At 40.7% G+C, this 21168-nt stretch overlaps 2 protein-coding genes across 9 annotated transcripts in view; one reads left to right on the forward strand and one right to left on the reverse strand.

The window, feature by feature from the left end:
- Window positions 1-21168, reverse strand: part of MCPH1 (microcephalin 1) — a 238303-nt gene that overhangs the window by 110056 nt on the left and 107079 nt on the right. Inside the window, exon 13 of one of the 7 annotated variants that reach the window (XM_032162513.2) lies at window positions 5048-5495. The exons of the other annotated variants lie outside the window; for them this stretch is intronic. Within the exon in view, the coding sequence (XP_032018404.1) occupies window positions 5406-5495 (90 nt within the window). The 3' untranslated portion in view covers window positions 5048-5405. Of the gene's footprint in view, window positions 1-5047; window positions 5496-21168 lie in introns of those variants that run through there. 7 annotated transcript variants of the gene reach the window in all.
- Window positions 1-21168, forward strand: part of ANGPT2 (angiopoietin 2) — a 62889-nt gene that overhangs the window by 28301 nt on the left and 13420 nt on the right. The window contains exons 2-7 of one of the 2 annotated variants that reach the window (XM_032162516.2): window positions 2061-2216; window positions 6992-7113; window positions 13282-13514; window positions 14712-14842; window positions 19979-20080; window positions 20913-21079. In XM_032162516.2, the coding sequence (XP_032018407.1) occupies window positions 2061-2216; window positions 6992-7113; window positions 13282-13514; window positions 14712-14842; window positions 19979-20080; window positions 20913-21079 (911 nt within the window). The remainder of the gene's footprint in view (window positions 1-2060; window positions 2217-6991; window positions 7114-13281; window positions 13515-14711; window positions 14843-19978; window positions 20081-20912; window positions 21080-21168) is intronic. The other variant, XM_032162517.2, reaches the window with a different exon arrangement.

The following is a 21168-nucleotide window of genomic DNA, read 5'->3' on the forward strand; positions in this document are numbered from 1 at the left end:
CACGCTCGTAGTCCCAGCACTTTGGGAGGCTGAGGCAGATGGATGGCTTGAGTAACATTTCAACAAAATGATTTTACACATGCTTGGAGCTCTAGTACAACTGTCCCTTGATATCTGTGGGGGACTGATTCCAAGATCCCCGAGAATACCAAAATCCATGATGCTCAACCCTCTTCCGTAAAACAGGGTAGCATCTGCATATAACCTATGCACATCCTCTCATATACTCTAAATCATCTCGAGGTGACTTAGAATACCTAACACAATGTCAGTGCCATGCAAATAGTTGCTATACTGTATTGTTTTGCAATTTTTGTTTTTTATTGTTGTATTGTTATTATTATAATTTTTTAGTATTTTGATGGTGTGGTTGAATCCGTAGATGTGGAGGCCGCAGATAGAGGGCTGACTGTGCCTCTCATGCATCCTGCTCATCTGACCCATCCAATATCCATGCGAGAACAACTGCCAGGGAGGGAGCCTTAGTGACCAGGCTGAGGGGCATGTAGGGAGCTGGGAGCTCAGAGAAGTGGGGCACAGTCGATGGCAGGGGGCATCGGAAACAGTAAACTTATAGTTCCAGCCTAATGTTAAAACCACCTGATACCAGTCACAAGACACAATCTATGAAATGCATCAACAAAGAAGCTCTAAGACAGAAACTCTACCCTTCCCATCCTATTTTCCTACTCTTAAAGACAGAAAGCACGGAATTATTTAGTGGTTAACATTTTGGGGGAAACCATGTCTGATGACTGACTCCATGAATGGTTTCTCTATAAAGAATTCTAAGTTTTTAAAGGAAGGCACCAGAATCAGTTGTATAATCATCTTTCAATTATTCAATGTAATAAAAAATGTTTGTTACACCATGTGAAAAGGAAGAAAACATGGTTTCTGCACTCACAAGCTGATACTTTGGACCAGTGAATGGAATAATGGTTCCCAACATTAGATTATTAAAAAAAAGAAGAAGAAAGGAAATTAAATGTTAAGTATCTGGAGTTACGCATACACAATGACTTTAAAAGCATAGCTTAACTCCTCTTTAAGACACTCCTCTGACCAGCTAGAAATCCTATTTTACATATGAGGAAACTAGGGTCCCAAAAGGTTAAGCAACTTTCCTAGAACCAAGGCTATAAAGCAGAGGGCAGGCTTCCCTGGCTCCAAGCCCAAAGGCTCTTCCCACATACTGAGTTCTCTTGCAGTTATACATAATCATATAATTTTACTGCCATAGACAGGGATAGCTATACCAATGGCAGTGAAATGAGCTTCTTCCTTCTCTTGTGTTTCAGTTAATGCTAAAATTAGTTGGCAAGATCATTATCTTTAGTAACTGAGGGAGAAAAGAACCAGCCCATGGCACATAAACAGACCAAGGTGGGATTAAAAGTTTGCTTGATACATGAAATGACAAAATTGTGAAAAACGCAAACATGTTAGGAAAAATTTAATAGGTTGAATGAACTCAATACGGAGGAAGGTGGGGAAGACCCCACAGAATGTGGAACTGAGTGGTGATTCTGCAGGTTAAGAGGAAAATCAAAAGGGTGCTCCTCTACTTATACACTGTCTTAGAGTGTCTTCTCAAGTCTATGTGGAGAAACCAAAAGTCTAGAATGTGAGAGAAATAGTGATGCTTCTTTGTATCAAATTATCATTTCCTGCACTGCATGGTCAGAGTTGCAGCTGGGAAGGACAGACACAACCCCACAGCAGCAGCACCCAGCAGTCCCTGTGGCTGCCCTCGCCACCCTCTGTGGCCCACCACGACGTGGACTTCCAGAGGAACACAGAAGAAACAGTAGTTTGTCTCGCTCCTTTACATGATGTGACTAAGTTGCCAGATTTTGCATAAAAATAAAATCACACTGTATTTTCCTGCTAATGATAAAAAAAAAAAAAATAGCAGGATTCCAAAACGAAGGCAAGGTACAAGTCTTTCAATAGATTTTTTTGTTTTTTTAAAAGATAGGGAGGAGATGACAAACATTTAGGAATCAGGTTTCTGGTCATTTGACTAATGACTGCCTTCTAACACTGTTCTTTTCTAGCTTGAGAATTATATCCAGGACAACATGAAAAAAGAAATGGTGGAGATACAGCAGAATGCAGTACAGAACCAGACGGCTGTGATGATAGAAATAGGGACAAACCTGTTGAACCAAACAGCGGAGCAAACGCGGAAGTTAACCGATGTGGAAGCCCAAGTAAGTAATGCCACATAAAGCACACGGTGTCCCCGCAGCTAGAGACTAGCATAAAGCGCACGGTGTCCCCGCAGCTAGAGACTAGCATAAAGCGCACGGTGTCCCCGCAGCTAGAGACTAGCATTCAGTCACGTCAGGAGCTTCCTCAATGAAGGCATGAGAAACCAAAGAAAGCACCACCACAGGAGAAAAGGAATGAATTGATAAACAATTAAGGATGTACGGCTGCTTATGAATTTAAAATCAGTAAATCTGTTTTTGTTTTTAATACTGAGGTTAAATTTCATGTGTTCTATCTACTGAAGACATCTGAGTCATTTTCATGCCATGCATCCCTGACCATTGCAAGATGAATACCCCCCTCTGTCTCTCTGGTGCTTTCTGGACTCTGGGGATCATGTTCCATTTCTAAGTCCTAAAGTCTCTGAACATTTGAGAAACGAAAAGCACTGAAGCAGACAGCTAGAAGGTCTGGCCTTAAATCTAACTCTAGAGTTAAGACAAAACCTGAATCTCAACCGCTAACACAGCCTGCGGAATGAGTTTATGGAGAAGGAGACAAGTGGGACAGTGAGAAGCGTCCAGCCACAGAAAAGATGGTGCATGCCCGAGCAAGAGCCCTGAGCGCTGCCATGGTTCCAGGTCCACCACTAACCAAATAAATGCATCAGAATGAGGCACTCACCTTTTCTGGGCCTCAAATAATATAAAGGGTTGGGCCAAACAAGTGATTGCTAAGTTCTCTTTCCACTGTGAGATTCTATGAGCTAGTGATTAATAGTAACAGAAAGAAGACTATGAAATAGTAAACTAGTAGCCAGGCACAGTAGCTCACGCCTGCAATCCCAGCACTTTGGGAGGCCGAGATGGGTGGATCACCTGAGGTAAGGAGTTCAAGATCAGCCTGGCCAACATGGCGAAAACCCGTCTCTACTAAAAAATACAAAAAAATTAGCCAGGCGTGGTGGCAGGCATCTCCAATCCCAGCTACTTGGGAGGCTAAGGCAGAAGAATTGCTTCAACCCAGGAGGCAAAGGCTGCAGTGAGTTGAGATTGTGCCACTGCACTCCAGCCTGGGCAACAGAGTGAGACTTCAACTCAAAAAAACGCAAAGAAAAGAGAAGAGAAGAGAAGAGAAGAAAAAAGAAAAGAAAAGAAAGGAAGGAAAGAAACTAGTAAAATAACAACAAAATATGAAAATTTCAAAAGAAGAAAATTCACCCAGAGTCATGCTAAACGACACACAACATGTGACCCGGCGAATGGCCTGGGTGGGAAAGGGAAAAGCTGCTATTAGCAGTACAAATGCAGACGCTCCAAGCTCAAGGCGATGGTCGTGAGTCTCAGCCGCCAAGCCCGCTTTCTGACTCCTCATCCTGGCTTCTTTACATGCTTTTGAAGTCAGTGCCTTCCTACTCTGGGCTATAAGGAATGCTTTTAAAAAAAAAGAGCAAATTTAAGCGAAACAATCCCCACTCCATATTATTCCTAAATGCTACTTCAGCTAAAAGGATCAAGAAATGCTAGACGTCAGCCAGGACAGGACATGAGACGGGAGATGCCATAAGCCCTGCCACTCTCGTAAGACTTATTCTAGAAGGACACAGCTGTTCTTTCATTGTCTTCCCACAAATGGTTGGATGAGGTAAGAGAAAACAGTAGCCAAATGATAGACAAACAAAATACTTTCAGATAAGAGAACAGAATAACAAATTACTTGATTACCAGGTCTTTCCACAATATCAGAACAGTTCAGGAAAAACATACATAAATATTTTACATAATGGAACATAAGGTACTAAAAATTTAAATCCTAGGAAGTCATAAAAACTAAAGATTTAAAAGTCAATATATCAATACATATCTGCAGTCAATTATTATTAGGTTGGACCAAAAGTAACTGCAGGTTTTGCCATTACTTTTTTTTTTTTTTTTTTTTTTGAGACGGAGTCTCACTGTGTTGCCCAGGTTGGAGTGCAATGGTGCGATCTCGACTCGCTGCAACCTCCATCTCCTGGGTTCAAGCGATTCTCGTGCCTCAGCCTCCCGCGTAGCTGGGATTACAGGCGCAGGCTACCACACCTGGCTAATTTTCTGTATTTTTAGTAGAGACAGGGTTTCAACATGTTGGCCAAGCTGGTCTTGAACTCCTGACCTCAGGTGATCCACCTGCCTTGGCCTCCCAAACTGCTGGGATTACAGGCGTGAGCCACCGTGCCTGGCTACCATTACTTTCAATGGCAAAACTGCACCAATCTATTAAAATAAATTAGTAATGACTAAATCACATGTCCCACCTTTTGATAGTAAGACTGATGGGTAATTTAATAGCTCATCCAAAAAATGTCCCATAAGCATTTTTAAAATATAACATTTCTTATATTTTAAAATAATAGATCCAAGCATGGGAGCTTGGCAAAAAATTAAACAAATAAAAAATAATAATAGTAATGAAAAAGTGTTAGGACAGAGCAGCAATGCAAACCTTGCTACACCCTATACAGGTCAGAGACTTCATAGCATTTAATGTACTTGTGTTGGGTCATATGGTTTAAAAAAAAAACGCCTATTGTGAAACTAGATATCATGTCATCCAGGATAACAGGAAAATAAGAAAACAGATGGAAAGTAAACAGTTTTTCCATGTAAAACCCAACTGAACACATGAAAATGGCTGAGCCAGCTGGGCACACTTGCTCAGATCTATAATCCTAGCACTTTGAGAGGCCAAGGTGGGTGGATCGCATGAGCTCAGGAGTTCAAGACCAGCTTGAGCAACACGGTGAAACCTCATCTCTACCAAAAAAAAAAAAAAAAAATTAGCCGGGCATGCTTGTGTACACTTGTAGACCCAGTTACTTGGGAGGCTTAGTGAGGCGCAAGAAATGCTTGAGCCTGGGAGGCAGAGTCTGTAGTGAATGGATATGGTGCCACCACACTCCAGCCTGGGCAACAGAGTGAGACCCTGTCTCAAAAAAAAAAGAAAAATGGCTGAGTTTAAGGAAGGCCACAAAGAGACTGAATTATGTACCCACTCTGTTTGAAGGCATTTGCTGAGCAGTTACTGATTTTGTGAAATAGACTTAAATTCAAATATGAAAATTTCTGATTAGAAGCAAGATTCTCCAAGCCTGTCAGAATGAGAGACGATCAAATTGAGCAACGATGGGTGGCTGGAGGTTTCGTATCTTAAAGGGAATGACAGATCATTACCTGGCCTGGGTAATTTACAGTCCCCTGCAGATGGAGGCCTTCAGGCTGGTCCAGCGGTTTGATGCTCTCCAGAAAAGTGATGTGAAAAACGGTTACAATTACTATTGGGCCAATCACGACTTATATGCTATCCTTCCCTGCCTCCCCACCAAATTTTACTCATTTTATAACCCTTATCAATTAAATAGGAGACACTGTTTTCCAGTTCCTTTTAGAAATAACCAACATAGAATGTTTGGACTCAAAGAAGATATAGGCCAAATCTGTATTCCACGTGTCAATACTAAAACCCAAACAAAACCTTATGTTGGCCAAGGACTATATTCTCACAGAAGACTTTTTGTGATAAGAACTAAACCAGCTCTAAGGATAAGACCATCCCTGAAACCCACGCTGTGGACCAGCCAAGGCTCCTGCAAATGACATAAAGACACCAGCAAACAATGATTCATCCAAGGTCCCCGGTTCCTTGGCAACAATGCTGACTGACTGACATTTGCATGTGATATCACATCCTGAATAAGCATGACATGGAGGAAGTGAGTAATCCATTCTTCCTGCTGAAGGGCAGCCAGGCGCTAGAGAATCCACAGGAAAGCGGCACTGCTCATGCCACACAGTAGGTCACAAAGGCCCGCACAGCAAGGCTGAGGCTCCGCTTCACACTCACGTTATATGGCTTTGATTGGTTCAAACAGGTTTTAAAACAGGAAGGAGAAATGGCAAGAAGAAAAAAAAAGTCTAAACAAGTGGTGACAAATGAGGAAATGCCATGCTAAAAATTATCTATATTTTTATATACTGGAAGCATGTGAATTCCAATCTCTGTCTAATGACAAATAAATATGAGAATAGCATTTTGTTTTCAGCAAAGGGAGAATACTTTTGACATATGAAATATGACCATTTTATACTCCTACTTATCTCATTGTATGAAATAAAATATGGCAGACTAGAAAAATAACATTTATTATTTGACATAAACCCCATTGTCAAGAACTACTAACCACTTTCCATAATAGAGGCATAACGGCCAGGTGCAGTGGCTAATGCCTGTAATCCCAGCACTTTGGGAGGCCGAGGCAGGTCAATCACTTGAGGTCAGGAGTTGCAGACCAGCCTGGCCAACATGGTGAAACCCCATCTGTACCAAAAATATAAAAAATTAGCTGGCTATGGTGGTACGCACCTGTAATCCCAGCTACTGGGGAGACTGAGGCAGGAGAATTGCTTCAACCCGGGCAGCGGAGGTTGCAGTGAGCTGAGATCATGTCACTGCACTCCACCCTGGGCAATGGAGCGAGACTCCATTTCAAAAAAAAAAAAAAAAAAAAAAGAGACGAGGGGAAAAGAGTAAAAAGGTTTAACACACTCAGATGTGATCTAAGACACTGAGCCTTTTCTGAAAATGAAAAATATGCCAAAATGAGATACTTGGGTTAATAAATAAAATAATGTTTTCGTTATGTTTTCCTGTAGCTTGGGTACTTTAATGAAAAGAAAGTTGGAAAGTTAAACTAATTAAAAAATAATTAATACGAACTTCATTTTGTTACATTTAGGTATTAAATCAGACCACGAGACTTGAACTTCAGCTCTTGGAACACTCTCTCTCAACAAACAAATTGGAAAAACAGATTTTGGACCAGACCAGTGAAATAAACAAATTGCAAGATAAGAACAGGTAATAACAGTACTAAAACATTTATAATTCAGAATTGCACACTTTCCAGACAGGAAAGTCGGTCTCATGAATTATCAGAATGGTGAGTTTCTTCATGTCTACTGTAAGGGTCAGAAACCTTATGAGGGAGGAGAAGGGAGAGGGCTTGGAGAAAATTCCTGCACAGGCACAGATCTCCTAACACAGTCCTAGATTTTACGTTTCATTCCCTGGCCCCTTAAAGATCCTCTTACAGTAATCCTCCAAACCCTGCCTCAGTATTATACATCCTAATCTATTTTAAAAATACAGCTAGTGTTGCAGAGTGAAAGAACCACTGGCCCAGGCATTTTATTTCAGTATTAACTTGACCAAGATCCTTTGCCCTTGGGGACTTAGCTTCGTTCAAAGCAGAATGCACTATAGTATGAAAGCTACACTTATACTGTAAGCCAATGCACATTTTATGATCTGATGCTTCCTCTTCAAACACATGATAAAGTAAAACCAAAAATATTAAACATGATTATATTAATATTTAAAGAAAATATAGAAAAATCTCAAGATCGACAATAGAAAAAAAAATTGTAGATGATAGGTGGGGACTGTTTTCATAGGTCTGTTCCACTTGGGACAAAAGAGGATAATTTTATGCACATACTTGGTGTGCCTATTTCCTTGTTTTTAATCAAGACATGTATATACAACATGGAACATGGCTATAACAATATATCCTATTTGACAATTTAAATAATTCTTTATTCTTAACCAAAAATGATAAACTTCTTATTCAATAATTGTTCTTTACTGTTAATCAGGAACTAAGCTGAAATAATTCTTTCTGTCCTTTGGGTACCAAGTTTAAGTCATTTTTGATTTAGGGTTTTAAAAAGCAATAGATTTTTAAAATTCAAATATTTTTATTTCATGTTTCAGATTTCTCCTCTACAAATAGTAAATGAACATTTGAGACCAATCATTGAGATATAACAATCTTGCTAATTTCATTTTCTTTTCTGTGTTTTTTTTGAGACAGGGTCTCACTCTGGTGCCCTGGCTGGAGGGCAGTGGTGCCACCTCAGCTTACTGCATCCTCAACCTCCTGGGCTCAGGTGATTCTCCCATGTCAGCCTCCTGAGTAGCTGGGACTACAGCCATGTGTCACACACCCAGCTGATTTTTTGTATTTTTATTTAGTTATTTTTTTTTAGTAGAGACGAGGTTTTGTCATGTTGCCCAGGCTGGTCTCAAACTCCTGAATTTAAGCCGTCTGCCCACCGCAGCCTCCTAAAGTGCTGGGATTACAGGCGTGAGCCACCGTACCCGGCCTCGTTTTCTTAAAACAGTCTTACTTAGTAATGTTCCCTTCAAAATGCTGCAGCGATTCCTGGAACACATGGGAGCTGGAGATTACTTTTCTCTTGCCTGTTATACAATGATGTCCGTGACAAACCTAGGATATGTCCAGTTTGTAGAACAAACCCTAATACTGAATACTGTTTCCCCACTTGGGTTTCAAATGCAGCTTGGTACAATGCTAAAACTACCAATTTGGGTCAATTATGTCCCCCAAATATCATCTTTGCACATATTTGTCCAATCATAGTAGAAATCATATTTTTTGTCACAGATATGAAATGAAAAAAAAAGGTTTTTTTCATCAACAGCAACAAATAATAAAAAAAGAAAATAGTGTTGATGATTTTACAGCTGTATCAGTTCTGCATGCTGTGTTTTCTACCTTAAATTCTGACTGGCCTATGATTTTATTTGCAAGAATATCACTACAAAAATATGCAAATGGTATTTCACATTGGACAAACCACATTTTAAATAATCTTTTATAATTCCCCAAAAGTGCGATTGCTTTCTTTATAGAATAGATTCAAGCCAGACACAGTGGCTTATGCCTATAATCCCAGCACTTTGGGAAGCCAGAGTGATAGGATTTCTTGAGGCCAGGAGTTTGAGACTAGCCAGGGCAACATAATGAGAACTCATTTCTAAAAAAATAAAAAAATTAGCCAGACGTGGTGGCACACACCTGTAATCCCTCCTATTTGGGTGGCTAAGGCAGGTGGATCACTTGAGCCCAGGAGTTTGATACCAAACTGGGCAACAAAGAGAGACCCCCAACTCTCCAAAATTACATACTGATTTACAATGATCACGGGGCTGGAATACATTTAAGAGCTACAATTGAATATCTAACAATTATTATTAATGCTGATTGTTATGGCTTATGGGCGAGACATGTAATGGGTAGCCAGTTCCTTGGCTGGTTAATATTGTTTGCAGGGTTAAAGATTCAGAATATGTTACTGTCAAAAAAGGTGGATTTACAGGTCATTTGAACTAAAAGGGGCCTGAGAGGTCATCAAATCAAATGTCTTCATTTTACATAGAGCTTTATGTAGATATTCACCTAGACAGACATGCACCTGACGTCCACAGCAGGATGGCTGCCCATGTGACACAGGAAGACATGTGCAGAGGTTGGATTCCCAGCCCAACACTCCTTCCTTTCGCCTGAAGGTGCTCGTGACACCAATCAGGGTCTCCATTTTCTCAGACGTGATCTGAACCCAACTATCACTCAGTGAAACGTGCATGTCAATTTCACATGCTTTTGCTTCCTAGGAAAGTAAGTGCAAAGTGATTCAGGAGGTTTTAGATAATTCACAGCAGTGTTAAATTGCCGGTTCAAGGTTTCTTTATCAAGTAGGTGGGAAAATAATTTTTCTCTGCTCTTCATATGCCTTCTCAGAAAAGCTAGTGAAATGTATAGAAAAAATGATCATCATCACTGGCCATCAGGAAATGCAAATCAAAACCACAGTGAGATACCATCTCACACCAGTTAGAATGGCCATCATTCAAAAGTCAGGAAACAACAGGTGCTGGAGAGGATGTGGAGAAATAGGAACACTTTTACACTGTTGGTGGGACTGTAAACTAGTTCAACCATTGTGGAAGTCAGTGTGAGATTCCTCAGGGATCTAGAACTAGAAATACCATTTGACCCAGCCATCCCATTACTGGGTATATACCCAAAGGATTATAAATCATGCTGCTATAAAGACACATGCACACGTATGTTTATTGCGGCACTATTCACAATAGCAAAGACTTGGAACCAACCTAAATGTCCAACAACGATAGACTGGATTAAGAAAATGTGGCACATATACACCATGGAACACTATGCAGCCATAAAAAATGACGAGTTCATGTCCTTTGTAGGGACATGGATGAAACTGGAAACCATCAATCTCAGCAAACTATCGCAAGGACAAAAAACCAAACACCGCATGTTGTCACTCATAGGTGGGAACTGAACAATGAGAACACATGGACACAGGAAGGGGAACATCACACTCTGGGGACTGTTGTGGGTTGGGGGAGGGGGGAGGGATAGCATTAGGAGATATACCTAATGCTAAATGACGAGTTAACGGGTGCAGCACACCAACATGGCACATGCATACATATGTAACAAACCTGCACGTTGTGCACATGTACCCTAAAACTTAAAGTATAATAATAATAAAATTTAAAAAAAAGAAATGTATAGAATATTCCACTAGCTTCTAATGTGACGTTAACAGAAGATGTGGTAACTTGTTAGTAGCCAGAAAATAATTCTGAAACATAAAGATGCCATCATTGATATATTTCATTATTAAATAAGATAGCTGACTTATACATGACTCAAAAAAGGGAATATGAGGTCCCCTTCCTTTAAAACGAAACTTCCAATGTGTAAATTCATGTGTACTAAACTTTTTATTGGAAGGAAAATGTCAGAGAGAGGAATCTGACATCTGGTCACTGTTTTTCTATTTTTAAAAGTGTCTATATTTTGAAAACTTTATTTACTGGCCTTGTACAAATAAAATGAAGATACTGAAACATCTTTAGTTGCTGCTTTTCCTGCAGTTATCACAGAAAGCCTCTTTAGGTGCTGAACAATGTAGTGTCAGGCTGTCCAATTTTCCTCTTGTATCTTCTTAAAAAAAAAAAAAAAATGCCGGCCAGGCACGGTGGCTCATGCCCGTAATCCCAGCACTTTGAGAGGCCGAGGCGGACAGATCAGGAAGTCAGGAGTTCGAGACCAGCCTGGCAAATACAATGAAACCACGTCTCTACTAAAAATACAAAACATTAGCTCGGCGTGGCGGTGCGCCTGTAATCCTAACTACTTGGGAGGCTAAGGCAGGAGAATTGCTTGAACCCGGGAGGCGGAGGTTGCAGTGAGCTGAGATCGTGCCACTGCACAACAGCCCAGGCAACAGCGTGAGACTCCGTCTCAAAAAAAAAAAAAAAACCTGCCAAGTACCTTGACTGTGCATGTCTTTGAGTTTGTTCCTGGGAAACAGTTAACATTCTCAAACACATAGTCTCTACTCTCTTGGATTTGTTTCCTCTGGCTTAACGGACAGGAACTATTTTTAGTTTAAAAGTGCTATGTTCTTCATTGAACATATTGATAGTAACGTATGTTTATAAGTTGAAATTAGAAAGGCAAACTATATGACCATTAATAAAATATCTTAGGACTTACATAGCATAATTTTATCAGCTCTCTAAATGATTTTTAAAAAGCTTTTTGGCCAGGCGTGGTGGCTCATGCCTGTAATCCCAGCACTTTGGGAGGCAGAGGCAGGAGGATCACAAGGTCAGGAGATCCAGACCATCCTGGCTAACACGGTGAAAGCCCGTCTCTACTAAAAATACAAAAAATTAGCCTGGCGTGGTGACACACGCCTGTAGTCCCAGCTACTCGGGAGACTGAGACAGGAGAATCGCTTGAACCCGGGAGGTGGAGGTTGCAGTGAGCAGAGATGGCGCCCTTGCACTCCAGTCTAGGTGACAGAGCGAGACTCCGTCTCAAAAAAAGAAAAAAAAAAAGGCTTTTCAAGGGCCTGGCTCACATATTAACTGTTATGTATTAAGCATATGTGATAGTGCTGGCTATATTTTTTAGAGAAGGAAGGGGGGCACACTAAAAGGAGAGAAGCAGATTTCAGAGTCAGAAAGTTCTGGGGCTGGATTCTGCCCCTGCCACCTGTTGTGTGTGACTTTAGGTATGTGATTCATTGTCCCTACATTTCTTTTCTTTTCTTGTTGAGATGATGTCTCACTCTGTTGCCCAGGCTGGAGTGCAGTGGCACAATCGCAGCTCACTGCAACGTCCACCTCCCAGGTTCAAGCAGTTCTCCTGCCACAGCCTCCTCAGTAGCTGAGATTACATTCATGTGCCACACTTGGCTAATTTTTGTATTTTTAGTAGAGACAGGGTTTCACCATGTTGGCCAGCGTGCTCTCGAGCTCCTGGCCTCAAGTGATCCACCTGCCTCAGCCTCCCAAAGTGCTGGGATTATAGACGTGAGCCACTGAGCCCAGCCCTCAATGTCCCTAAGTTTCAATTTCCGCATTGGAAATGGGAATAATGATGTTGATATTAACGTTAACAAACTCATTGAGTGTTACTGTGTGGCAGATGCTAGTCTAAGCATTTACATTTTAAGATTCATTTGTCTTAAATTAGGATAATATTACCAACCCCATGACCTAGGTAATATTATCCTAATTTACAGGTGAGAACATTAATGCATAGGGTGACTAAGTAAACTATTCCAAGTTGCAGGGCTGGTAAGCCACGACTTGAGTCTGGGAGAAGTATTCACCTCCCCATGAAGGTGTATTTCTCACATAGCATTACGTGCTATTATTATCATTAGGATTAATATTAAAATACAAATAGTTTAGGAGAAAGCTGATATCCTACCTAAGGGTCCAGCCCAGTTGAAACGCTCCCTTCTCAAAAAAGCACTTCATGAGCACTAAGCTTGAAAGAGCAGCACCCTTCTTCTGAGCGCTTTAGCATCTAATACATGTCACGCCCATGTCCTACCTATCCGGGGCCAGATGGGGTACCTTTTCTCGTGTGTATGCATAAGTCTGCATGTACATACATATATGCTTATACGTTTACATATATACATATATTTATATATCTAATCTTCTCAGCAAGTTTCAGAGATTCCTTAGGGCTCTGGTATCATCTTATTACTTTATAACCACTACGATATCTTAACAGAGTGCCTTGGAGAAGTAGAAATTCAATAAATATAAAACATTTCATTAGAATAGTCTTCACTAACTAAGAATTCTTTTCCTGACAAGTTTCCTAGAAAAGAAGGTGCTAGCTATGGAAGACAAGCACATCATCCAACTACAGTCAATAAAAGAAGAGAAAGATCAGCTACAGGTGTTAGTATCCAAGCAAAATTCCATCATTGAAGAACTAGAAAAAAAAATAGTGACTGCCACGGTGAATAATTCAGTTCTTCAAAAGCAGCAACATGATCTCATGGAGACAGTTAATAACTTACTGACTATGATGTCCACATCAAACTGTAAGTTTACATATCATGTTTTCTTCAGCTTTAATAACCTTTAGTCAGTAAAACTCTCAAAAGACTAAAACCTTCTCCTCTTTCAGAAAAGGCACTATTTCTCATATATTTCATATGAAATATCTACCAATTAAAATGAAGGAAGAAGAGAAGAGGAAATATATGTTATACTAATTATTACGAAGCAAACACCCCAAACATACTTTTGATTCATGGCAGTAAAGAGCCTACTTTTAGTTAGTTCCATCATTAATTAGAAGGATGAGACTGGGCAAATTACTAAACCACAACGGATATTGATTTATTTAGGTTTTACATAGGAAAAATAATATCAGACCCATAGGATGGTGATTAAGATTAAATGAGATAATACTCTCAGTGAGTGGCATAAACTGGCACTTAAGAGATGCTAGTTCCCTTATCTTGCCAGGTTCTTAAGCACATTTTGCTTTTCTTATTATTGTTTTACTTTGCAGCTTCTCTTATATATTGGAGAGAAGGCCCAGGTGTGGTGGATCACGCCTGTAATTCCAGCACTTTGGGAGGCTCAGGCAGGCAGATCACTTGAGGTCAGGAGTTCGAGACTAGCCTGGCCAACATGGTGAAACCCCGTCTCTACTAAACACACAAACATTAGCTGGGCATGGTGGTGGGCACCTGCAATCCCAGCTACTTGGGAGGCTGAGGCAGGAGAATCAGTTAAACCTGGGAGGAGGAGGTTGCAGTGAGCTGACATTGTGTCACTGCACCACACTATGTCCTCAGTGGGACAATGGCCTCAAAGGACAGGCAGTGGGGTCATGATACAGGTAACAGTGTTTATGGACATTCTTTTTAAATTCTTCCATACTAAGTTTACCCTATTCTACTCAAGATGAAAGATCTTCAAAAGTAATAATTTATGTGATTGTGAAGTACTTTCGTTACATGTAATTCATGATCATCAAAGGAAGTGTGGATTATTTGAAGTATTTTAATTACATGGAATTAATGACCAAAAAGTAAGTATTAATCTTTTGAGAAATAATAAGAAAACAGGCTGAAAGGAAACTTTATAGAAAGGTTAAAAAACTGGCACAGCCTTTTGCTTACTTAAGAATTCCAAAGTAATAAAACTCACCAAATGATTGGGTCTTGAAATAACAAGTCTTTGTCTTTTCATGAATTCCACTGAAATGTCTCACTATTTTTTAAAAGCAGCTAAGGACCCCACTGCTGCTAAAGAAGAACAAATCAGCTTCAGAGACTGTGCTGAAGTATTCAAATCAGGGCACACCATGAATGGCATCTACACTTTAACATTCCCTAATTCTACAGAAGAGATCAAGGTGAGGTATTCATCTCCCCTTACTAACTCCCTGGCTCCAGGCAGGCCGCTTTAGAGGGTGAGGAACCAGAGAGCAGAAGTCTCCCCCAAAGATCTTCCCCAACCCCACACAGTACAAAGCCATAGTTACGGGGCAGCTACCTCACCTAGAGTGCTTGCCAAGGGCTCTAAGTTCCATTGCTGTACAGAAAATACAGAAGCTGCATATGAATGACGTAGAAATGTCTATCTTATCTTCGGCAAGAAATATATTCTCCTTGCATTTTGCTTGAATAACGCATAGTGTCAGTTGTTTTTCCTGAGGTGTCAGACTCATTTCCTTAATTTTAAAGAAAGTATCTTCCAAAAACCGAAGGTCGAATAACCATAGTGCAACAGCCATAGAGGTTTCGTGAAATTAATAATTTCTACTGTCGTGCCAATGTCATTTTTCAGTGACAGTAGTGTTCCTTTCTTTTTTTGTGTGTGACTGCATAGTGACTTGTACAGTTTGCTACCGCTGCTCTGCCTTACACAAGGATGGTAGCAGTTTTACCCACCACGGTTTTTGCTCTATCTGAGCAAACGCTAACACAGGGCCACAGACCAGTGGTGTCTTAGCATCGTGAAAACAGTTTCAACCTGTGGACGTGCTGACATGGTCTGGGGGACACGCAGGATTCTGAGGTCCACACCATAAGAACCGCTGGGGCAGGTGATTCTAACCTTATTTAATGCAGTCTGGAAGACCTGAAACACACCATAAAGACAGCGTTCATTTTCTTCTCAAACAGGGGAGTTCACTTCAAGGCATATGTCCAATTACTGCATGTAAAGTGAGTGGACAGTCAGTACTCACAGCAGGCAAAGCCACAACACAGCTTACCTCAGTCATTCCTAGTTCTGCAGTCTCACTCAGAGAGCCTGACTCCTGAAGGTACTTTGGGAGACACTGAACTTTAGATGAGGAAAAAAAAAAAAATCACTTCTGGAGAATATTTCAATGTGGCTTCTCTTAAATATTTGATAGGGCAGAATGATATTACACGAGAATCAGTGTGGTGAAGTGTTATGCAGCTACTGGATAACTGTATATATTAAATGTCTATAAATATGTTACATATAAATGTAAAAGCAGCTACATATTGAACCAACACAAATAACTACAGAGAATGCACTGGATACTGTTCCAAAACGGAAATTTTCGAGGCTCTTGGAAGTATTATCTCTTTAAACTGAGCATTATCCTAAGTATTTAACACAGTATCAAAGAAAAACACTTTAAAAACACAAGCATTAGCGTTTTAAAGACCTGGAACTTGAAACAGTAACATGTATCTTGACTATGAGGGGAAAAGATAAATATTGTGCTATTCCACATAATGCTTTCCAAAGAAACCTTTCTAATTCATTCATGCTGTGTTAAATCAACCCTGAAAATTAGTTAATGTCCTAGAAGCCATACAACAGGGAAGGAAGGGAACAAACCCACAAACAACACAGTCGGCTGCAGATGAAAAGGCAACAAACAGACTCTAGGCTAAGCCTTTCAATCTCTTTTGCTATCTGGTTTTCATGACAATTCCGTGCATGCCTTTTTCTGTCACCAGATGTTGGCATGTTCTTGGCCTGGGGACAGGAGTGTCAAGAGGGGGGACAGAGGATGCGTGTGAAACGGGGATGCCATGGACACTGATGCAGAGGGACAGCCACTAACCATGCAGCCCCATCATATTGTTGCATCTATGTTTCTCAGCCTAAGGGCAAGCTTCCCACCCCAGTGCACTGTCCTACCCCACGGGCCCCAGAATGACAGAAATATTCTGCAGAAAGATGAAAATATATAGTACTCTGGGATTATATGAGCCTCAGGTCATGATTGGAAACATTAGGATTTATATTCCCTTTAAACACTTGCAGTAAAAGAAACTCATTTACAAAGCAGGGAACAATAAGCTTTCAAAAACCTCAATTTTCTAATCTCGAAAATAAGTGGTGTCAATTGTTACCTCTAAATTCCCTTCCAGACTTAAGACTCCGTAACTCACAATCCGATCCAGGGAGAGATAGACAGATTTGGATGTAAATTCTGGCTCTGACATTTGTGGCTCTGGGCAAGTCATTTAACCTTTCTGACAGCTCTGTTTCCCCATCTGTAACACAACAATGATACCCTCAGCCTTGGGGGTTGTGACAACACAGGGACGGCCCCTGGGGTAGAACTTGGGACAGTAAATGCGAGTGGTCACCATTTTCACTGCCTTCAAAGACTACCAGACAACTTCTCTGCCTCGCAGGGGACCTGATTCTGCCCTGGTTTATCTAATTCAAGAAAAGAATGTTCAATTGGTCTTTGAGTAGATCTTTTTCTAAAAGGCCAATATATTGCAGCTTTAGTTTTGAAAAATTCATTAGGTTCTTATACGAGAGAGAGACTGCAAGATGGCATTTATCAAAAGCATGTATGCTTTTGCGAGAGACTGCAAGATGGCATTTATCAAAAGCATGTATGCTTTTGCTAGAGACATGGTCATTTCCTTCCCTAAATTCACAGGACACCTGACTCCTAATGTTTGTCTCTGTTTGCTATTTAACCCGTCACTTAATCATTGCCTCAGAGTTGAAGCAAGTCAAGTATTATTCGCTGAAAAACATCAAGCTTTATAGAAAGATATCAGGTTCCTGCACCATGCTGCAGTGGACAGATTAAAAATATTAACTGCCCTTAGGTTTGTTGCAACTGGAGTGGTAAGGTCTTGGGAAGTATCTGAGGACTTCTGCTTTTCTGATCTTGATATAATTGATTTCAGCACTTTTACTCAGTATCTTCTGGCTGGGTGGATAACTCTATTTAAACACTGTCTTTCTCTCCAAGTTTTATAGTCCAATTAACCCTAATATTCTAGTTTTTACAAATCCTCTGTTCTTCTTTCTAAAAACCTGGATGAAGTACTAAGAAAATGTTCTAATAACTTTATCATCATCAGTAATGGAATCAAAGCGAATACTGATATGGCTCAAATCATTTATGTGCTGGCAGTGACTCTCAGACATTTGGGGGTCTTGCCTCTGGCTTCCATAACAAGATAAACTTGTTCTCTGAAAAAGACAGAACATGTATTTAAGTATTGGTAACTTCATAGCAGTGATTTTGACACTGAAGAATCAAATATTCGTGGAACAAGGATAGGCTCACCAAGAGCCATATCAATGCTTTCAACCCAAGAGCATACCATTTAGGACACAGAATTAACTTCTATATATGTACATGAATCCTCAAACCAACGTAGCTTATTCAGCTGGTTTATGAAATAGATTTTTAAAAAGACATATTAATAGAAGTGGGCAGCACTGACCATTCTGTTGACCGCAGGCAAATAAGAGGCAGTATTATTCACGAACTGATTTAAACTTGGAACTGTGTTGAGGGACTTTTGGCCTATTTACCAAAGGGTCAGGTTTCTCTGTTTTTGGCAGCATGATGTCACTGGCAAAAAACATAACAGAATTCAAGAGACCTTATTCAAATCCTATATATCACTTAGTAGGTGAGTAACTGATCAAAATCTAAGTTTACTAAATCTTTTCTCCTTTCAAAAATGCAGAATCATGATAGTACAGCAGAGTTGCTGCGAGATTACAGATAATATACACAAAGTATCTGGCAGAGTGCTTGGATGAGAGCGGTGTGTAGCAACGATAATAAGAATCATAGCAATACAGTGTGATAACAAGGGGTTAGCTTGAGCAGACTCATTTTCTACATCACATTAACTTAAAATGAGGAAATAATTTCCTTCTTAATAAATGTAATTTTCATTAATGGCACCGATCTTTCCAAACATGAGTGCCACTGGGGAAGGCAATACGAGCCGGGTGACCTTTCTGGAGAGAAACCAGAACCATGCTGGGGAGAAGTCTCCTGCAGACCAGGCTGTTCCAGGGACAGTTCTCTGGTTGCACTGGTAATGAGGCATCAGGCAGCCACTGCACTTCCTCTGCACCCCTCCTTCCCCATGTAGGAAATGAAAGAACAGGACTAGCACTCTCCTGGTTCTCTTTTCGCTCTCCTCTTTAGGATTCTAACTCGCAAACAGAGAACAGGGCACACTGAAGCTTACCCTGCCAAATCGCCTCCGTTATTCTCAAAAAGACCATGGGGCACAACAAAGGAAGAATATTTATAATTGGTTTTGAACCTTAACTTCAATATTTCCTACCTTGTATGTGGCAGAAAAGTTATCTTACTTTCTGGAAAACATATTTAGTTCTACTGCAATCTTATTATTTAAAACTATTTATGTAATCTTATTTTCAGGGGTTTTTAATTTCATAATAAAACTCCAGCTGAGTTGAAACTGAGCATGCACGCGCTTAGCTTAAGACACAATTCTGCGTTCTGGACAGAGTTTAAACCCACAGAGCCAGTTTAAGAGCAGAAATGAAAAGAGTTGCTTAGAGAAAAACTGTGGGCAGGGAGCTATGTACAGAGAAGCCTGAAATCATGCCCTTGAGGCCAAGATGCTAAGCCAAGCTCAGGTCACACACCTTGCACCAGGACACTGGAGCCTCAAGGCCGTGTGCTCAGATGTGGACCAAAAAATCAATTAGTATTGCACATAAAGGAAGCCAAACAACCCCACAGTATGAGAATGTAACAGGAGTCCTCCAAACCCTATGATCAAAGAGTATCCCCTTCACATAGCTCTCTGTGGAGCTAGCAGGGGCTGGCATTTAGTGAAAGGTTTCAAGGCTGTGAACACAAGTCAATGGTTTTCTGCAGGATGGAGATGTGGGGTTCGGGGCCAATCTGCCAAAATGTGCCATTCACGATGAATCTCTAAAAAACAGCAATCTCTGGGCCAGCCATCAGGGTGGGGTCTTTAGCCTGGAACAGACGATGACAAGTGAGTCATATTCTCATCAACACTTTATATTATATTACTGTTTATGTTTCACCATCATTTTAAATCCATCACTTTCAATTTATTTGAAACCATCTGTTTCTTAGACAACCCCGATGGTGTACTCCATGCCATATATCGCAGAGAACCCTCTCGGCCGAGTCCTGTACTCAGGGTCTACATTCCTCCCACTTCTGCTACATAAGGGTGGGTGGGGGGGCTCTGTCACTTATACCCCACGTTCCCGTTTGCAGGCCTACTGTGACATGGAAGCTGGTGGAGGCGGGTGGACGATTATTCAGCGACGTGAGGATGGCAGCGTTGATTTTCAGAGGACTTGGAAAGAATATAAAGTGGTATGGACATTCTTTAAGGCATCAGAAAAGCATTTCCCTTGTAAAAGATAGCTTTCAAGATCTGCAGAACCTTAACCACCAATCCCAAACTAACCAATGACTTTTGACGTAGTTTTTAAAATTGGTGTTTCAGTCTCCCCTTTAAAGAATGGCCAGTATGAGGTAAACTGTATCAAAACAAAAGCTGCAGCCAGGCGTGCTGGCTCAAGCCTATAATCCCAGCAATTTGGGAAGCCGAGGCAGATGGATTACCTGAGGTCAGGAGTTTGAGACCAGCTGGCCAACATAACAAAACTCTGTATCTATTAAAAATACAAATATTAGCCAGGTGTGGTGGCGCACACCTGTAATCCCAGCTACTCAGGAGGCTGAGGCAGGAGAATCACTTGAACCCGGGAGGCAGAGGTTGCAGTGAGCCGAGATCATGCCACTGCACTCCAGCCTGGGCAACAGAGTAAGACTCTCAAAAAAACAAGGCTGCCACTACTTAGCTTATTTTTAAAGGTACACTCAGCGTTTTTTCGGTAAGCCGACTGTTTAATGGTGCTTCACATTTCCATGAACTGAGCTGTTTATGCCAAGGCTTCTGCTGGTGGCTCCCCAAGTAGTTCTCATTATCCTAATACAAATTTTCTTCCACGAGCAGCTTAGTGTCTAATAACTGACCTGTTTAAAATCCATTTTCCGCTGGGAAGGACCCTGAATTGTCACAGCACCAGAAGTAATTTCTGCTATTTGATAGTTATTCTATGTTAAGTTGAAGGACTATCCACTTCAAATATACAAAGAAAAAATTACATTAAGTAACTGAATTTAACAACTTGCCTTACAGGGATTTGGTAACCCTTCAGGAGAATATTGGCTGGGAAATGAGTTTGTTTCGCAAGTGACTAATCAGCAACGCTATGTGCTTAAAATACACCTTAAAGACTGGGAAGGGAACGAGGCTTACTCATTGTATGAACATTTCTATCTCTCAAGTGAAGAACTCAATTATAGGTAAGTGAGTTCATGGTAATTGAAAGAAAAAATTAAAAGATTTGTGGCCAGGCGCAGTGGCTCACGCCTGTAATCCCAGCACTTTGGGA

This window comes from Hylobates moloch, unplaced genomic scaffold (genome assembly GCF_009828535.3).
Source record: "Hylobates moloch isolate HMO894 unplaced genomic scaffold, HMol_V3 SCAFFOLD_8, whole genome shotgun sequence".
Classification (NCBI taxonomy): Eukaryota; Metazoa; Chordata; class Mammalia; order Primates; family Hylobatidae; genus Hylobates; species Hylobates moloch.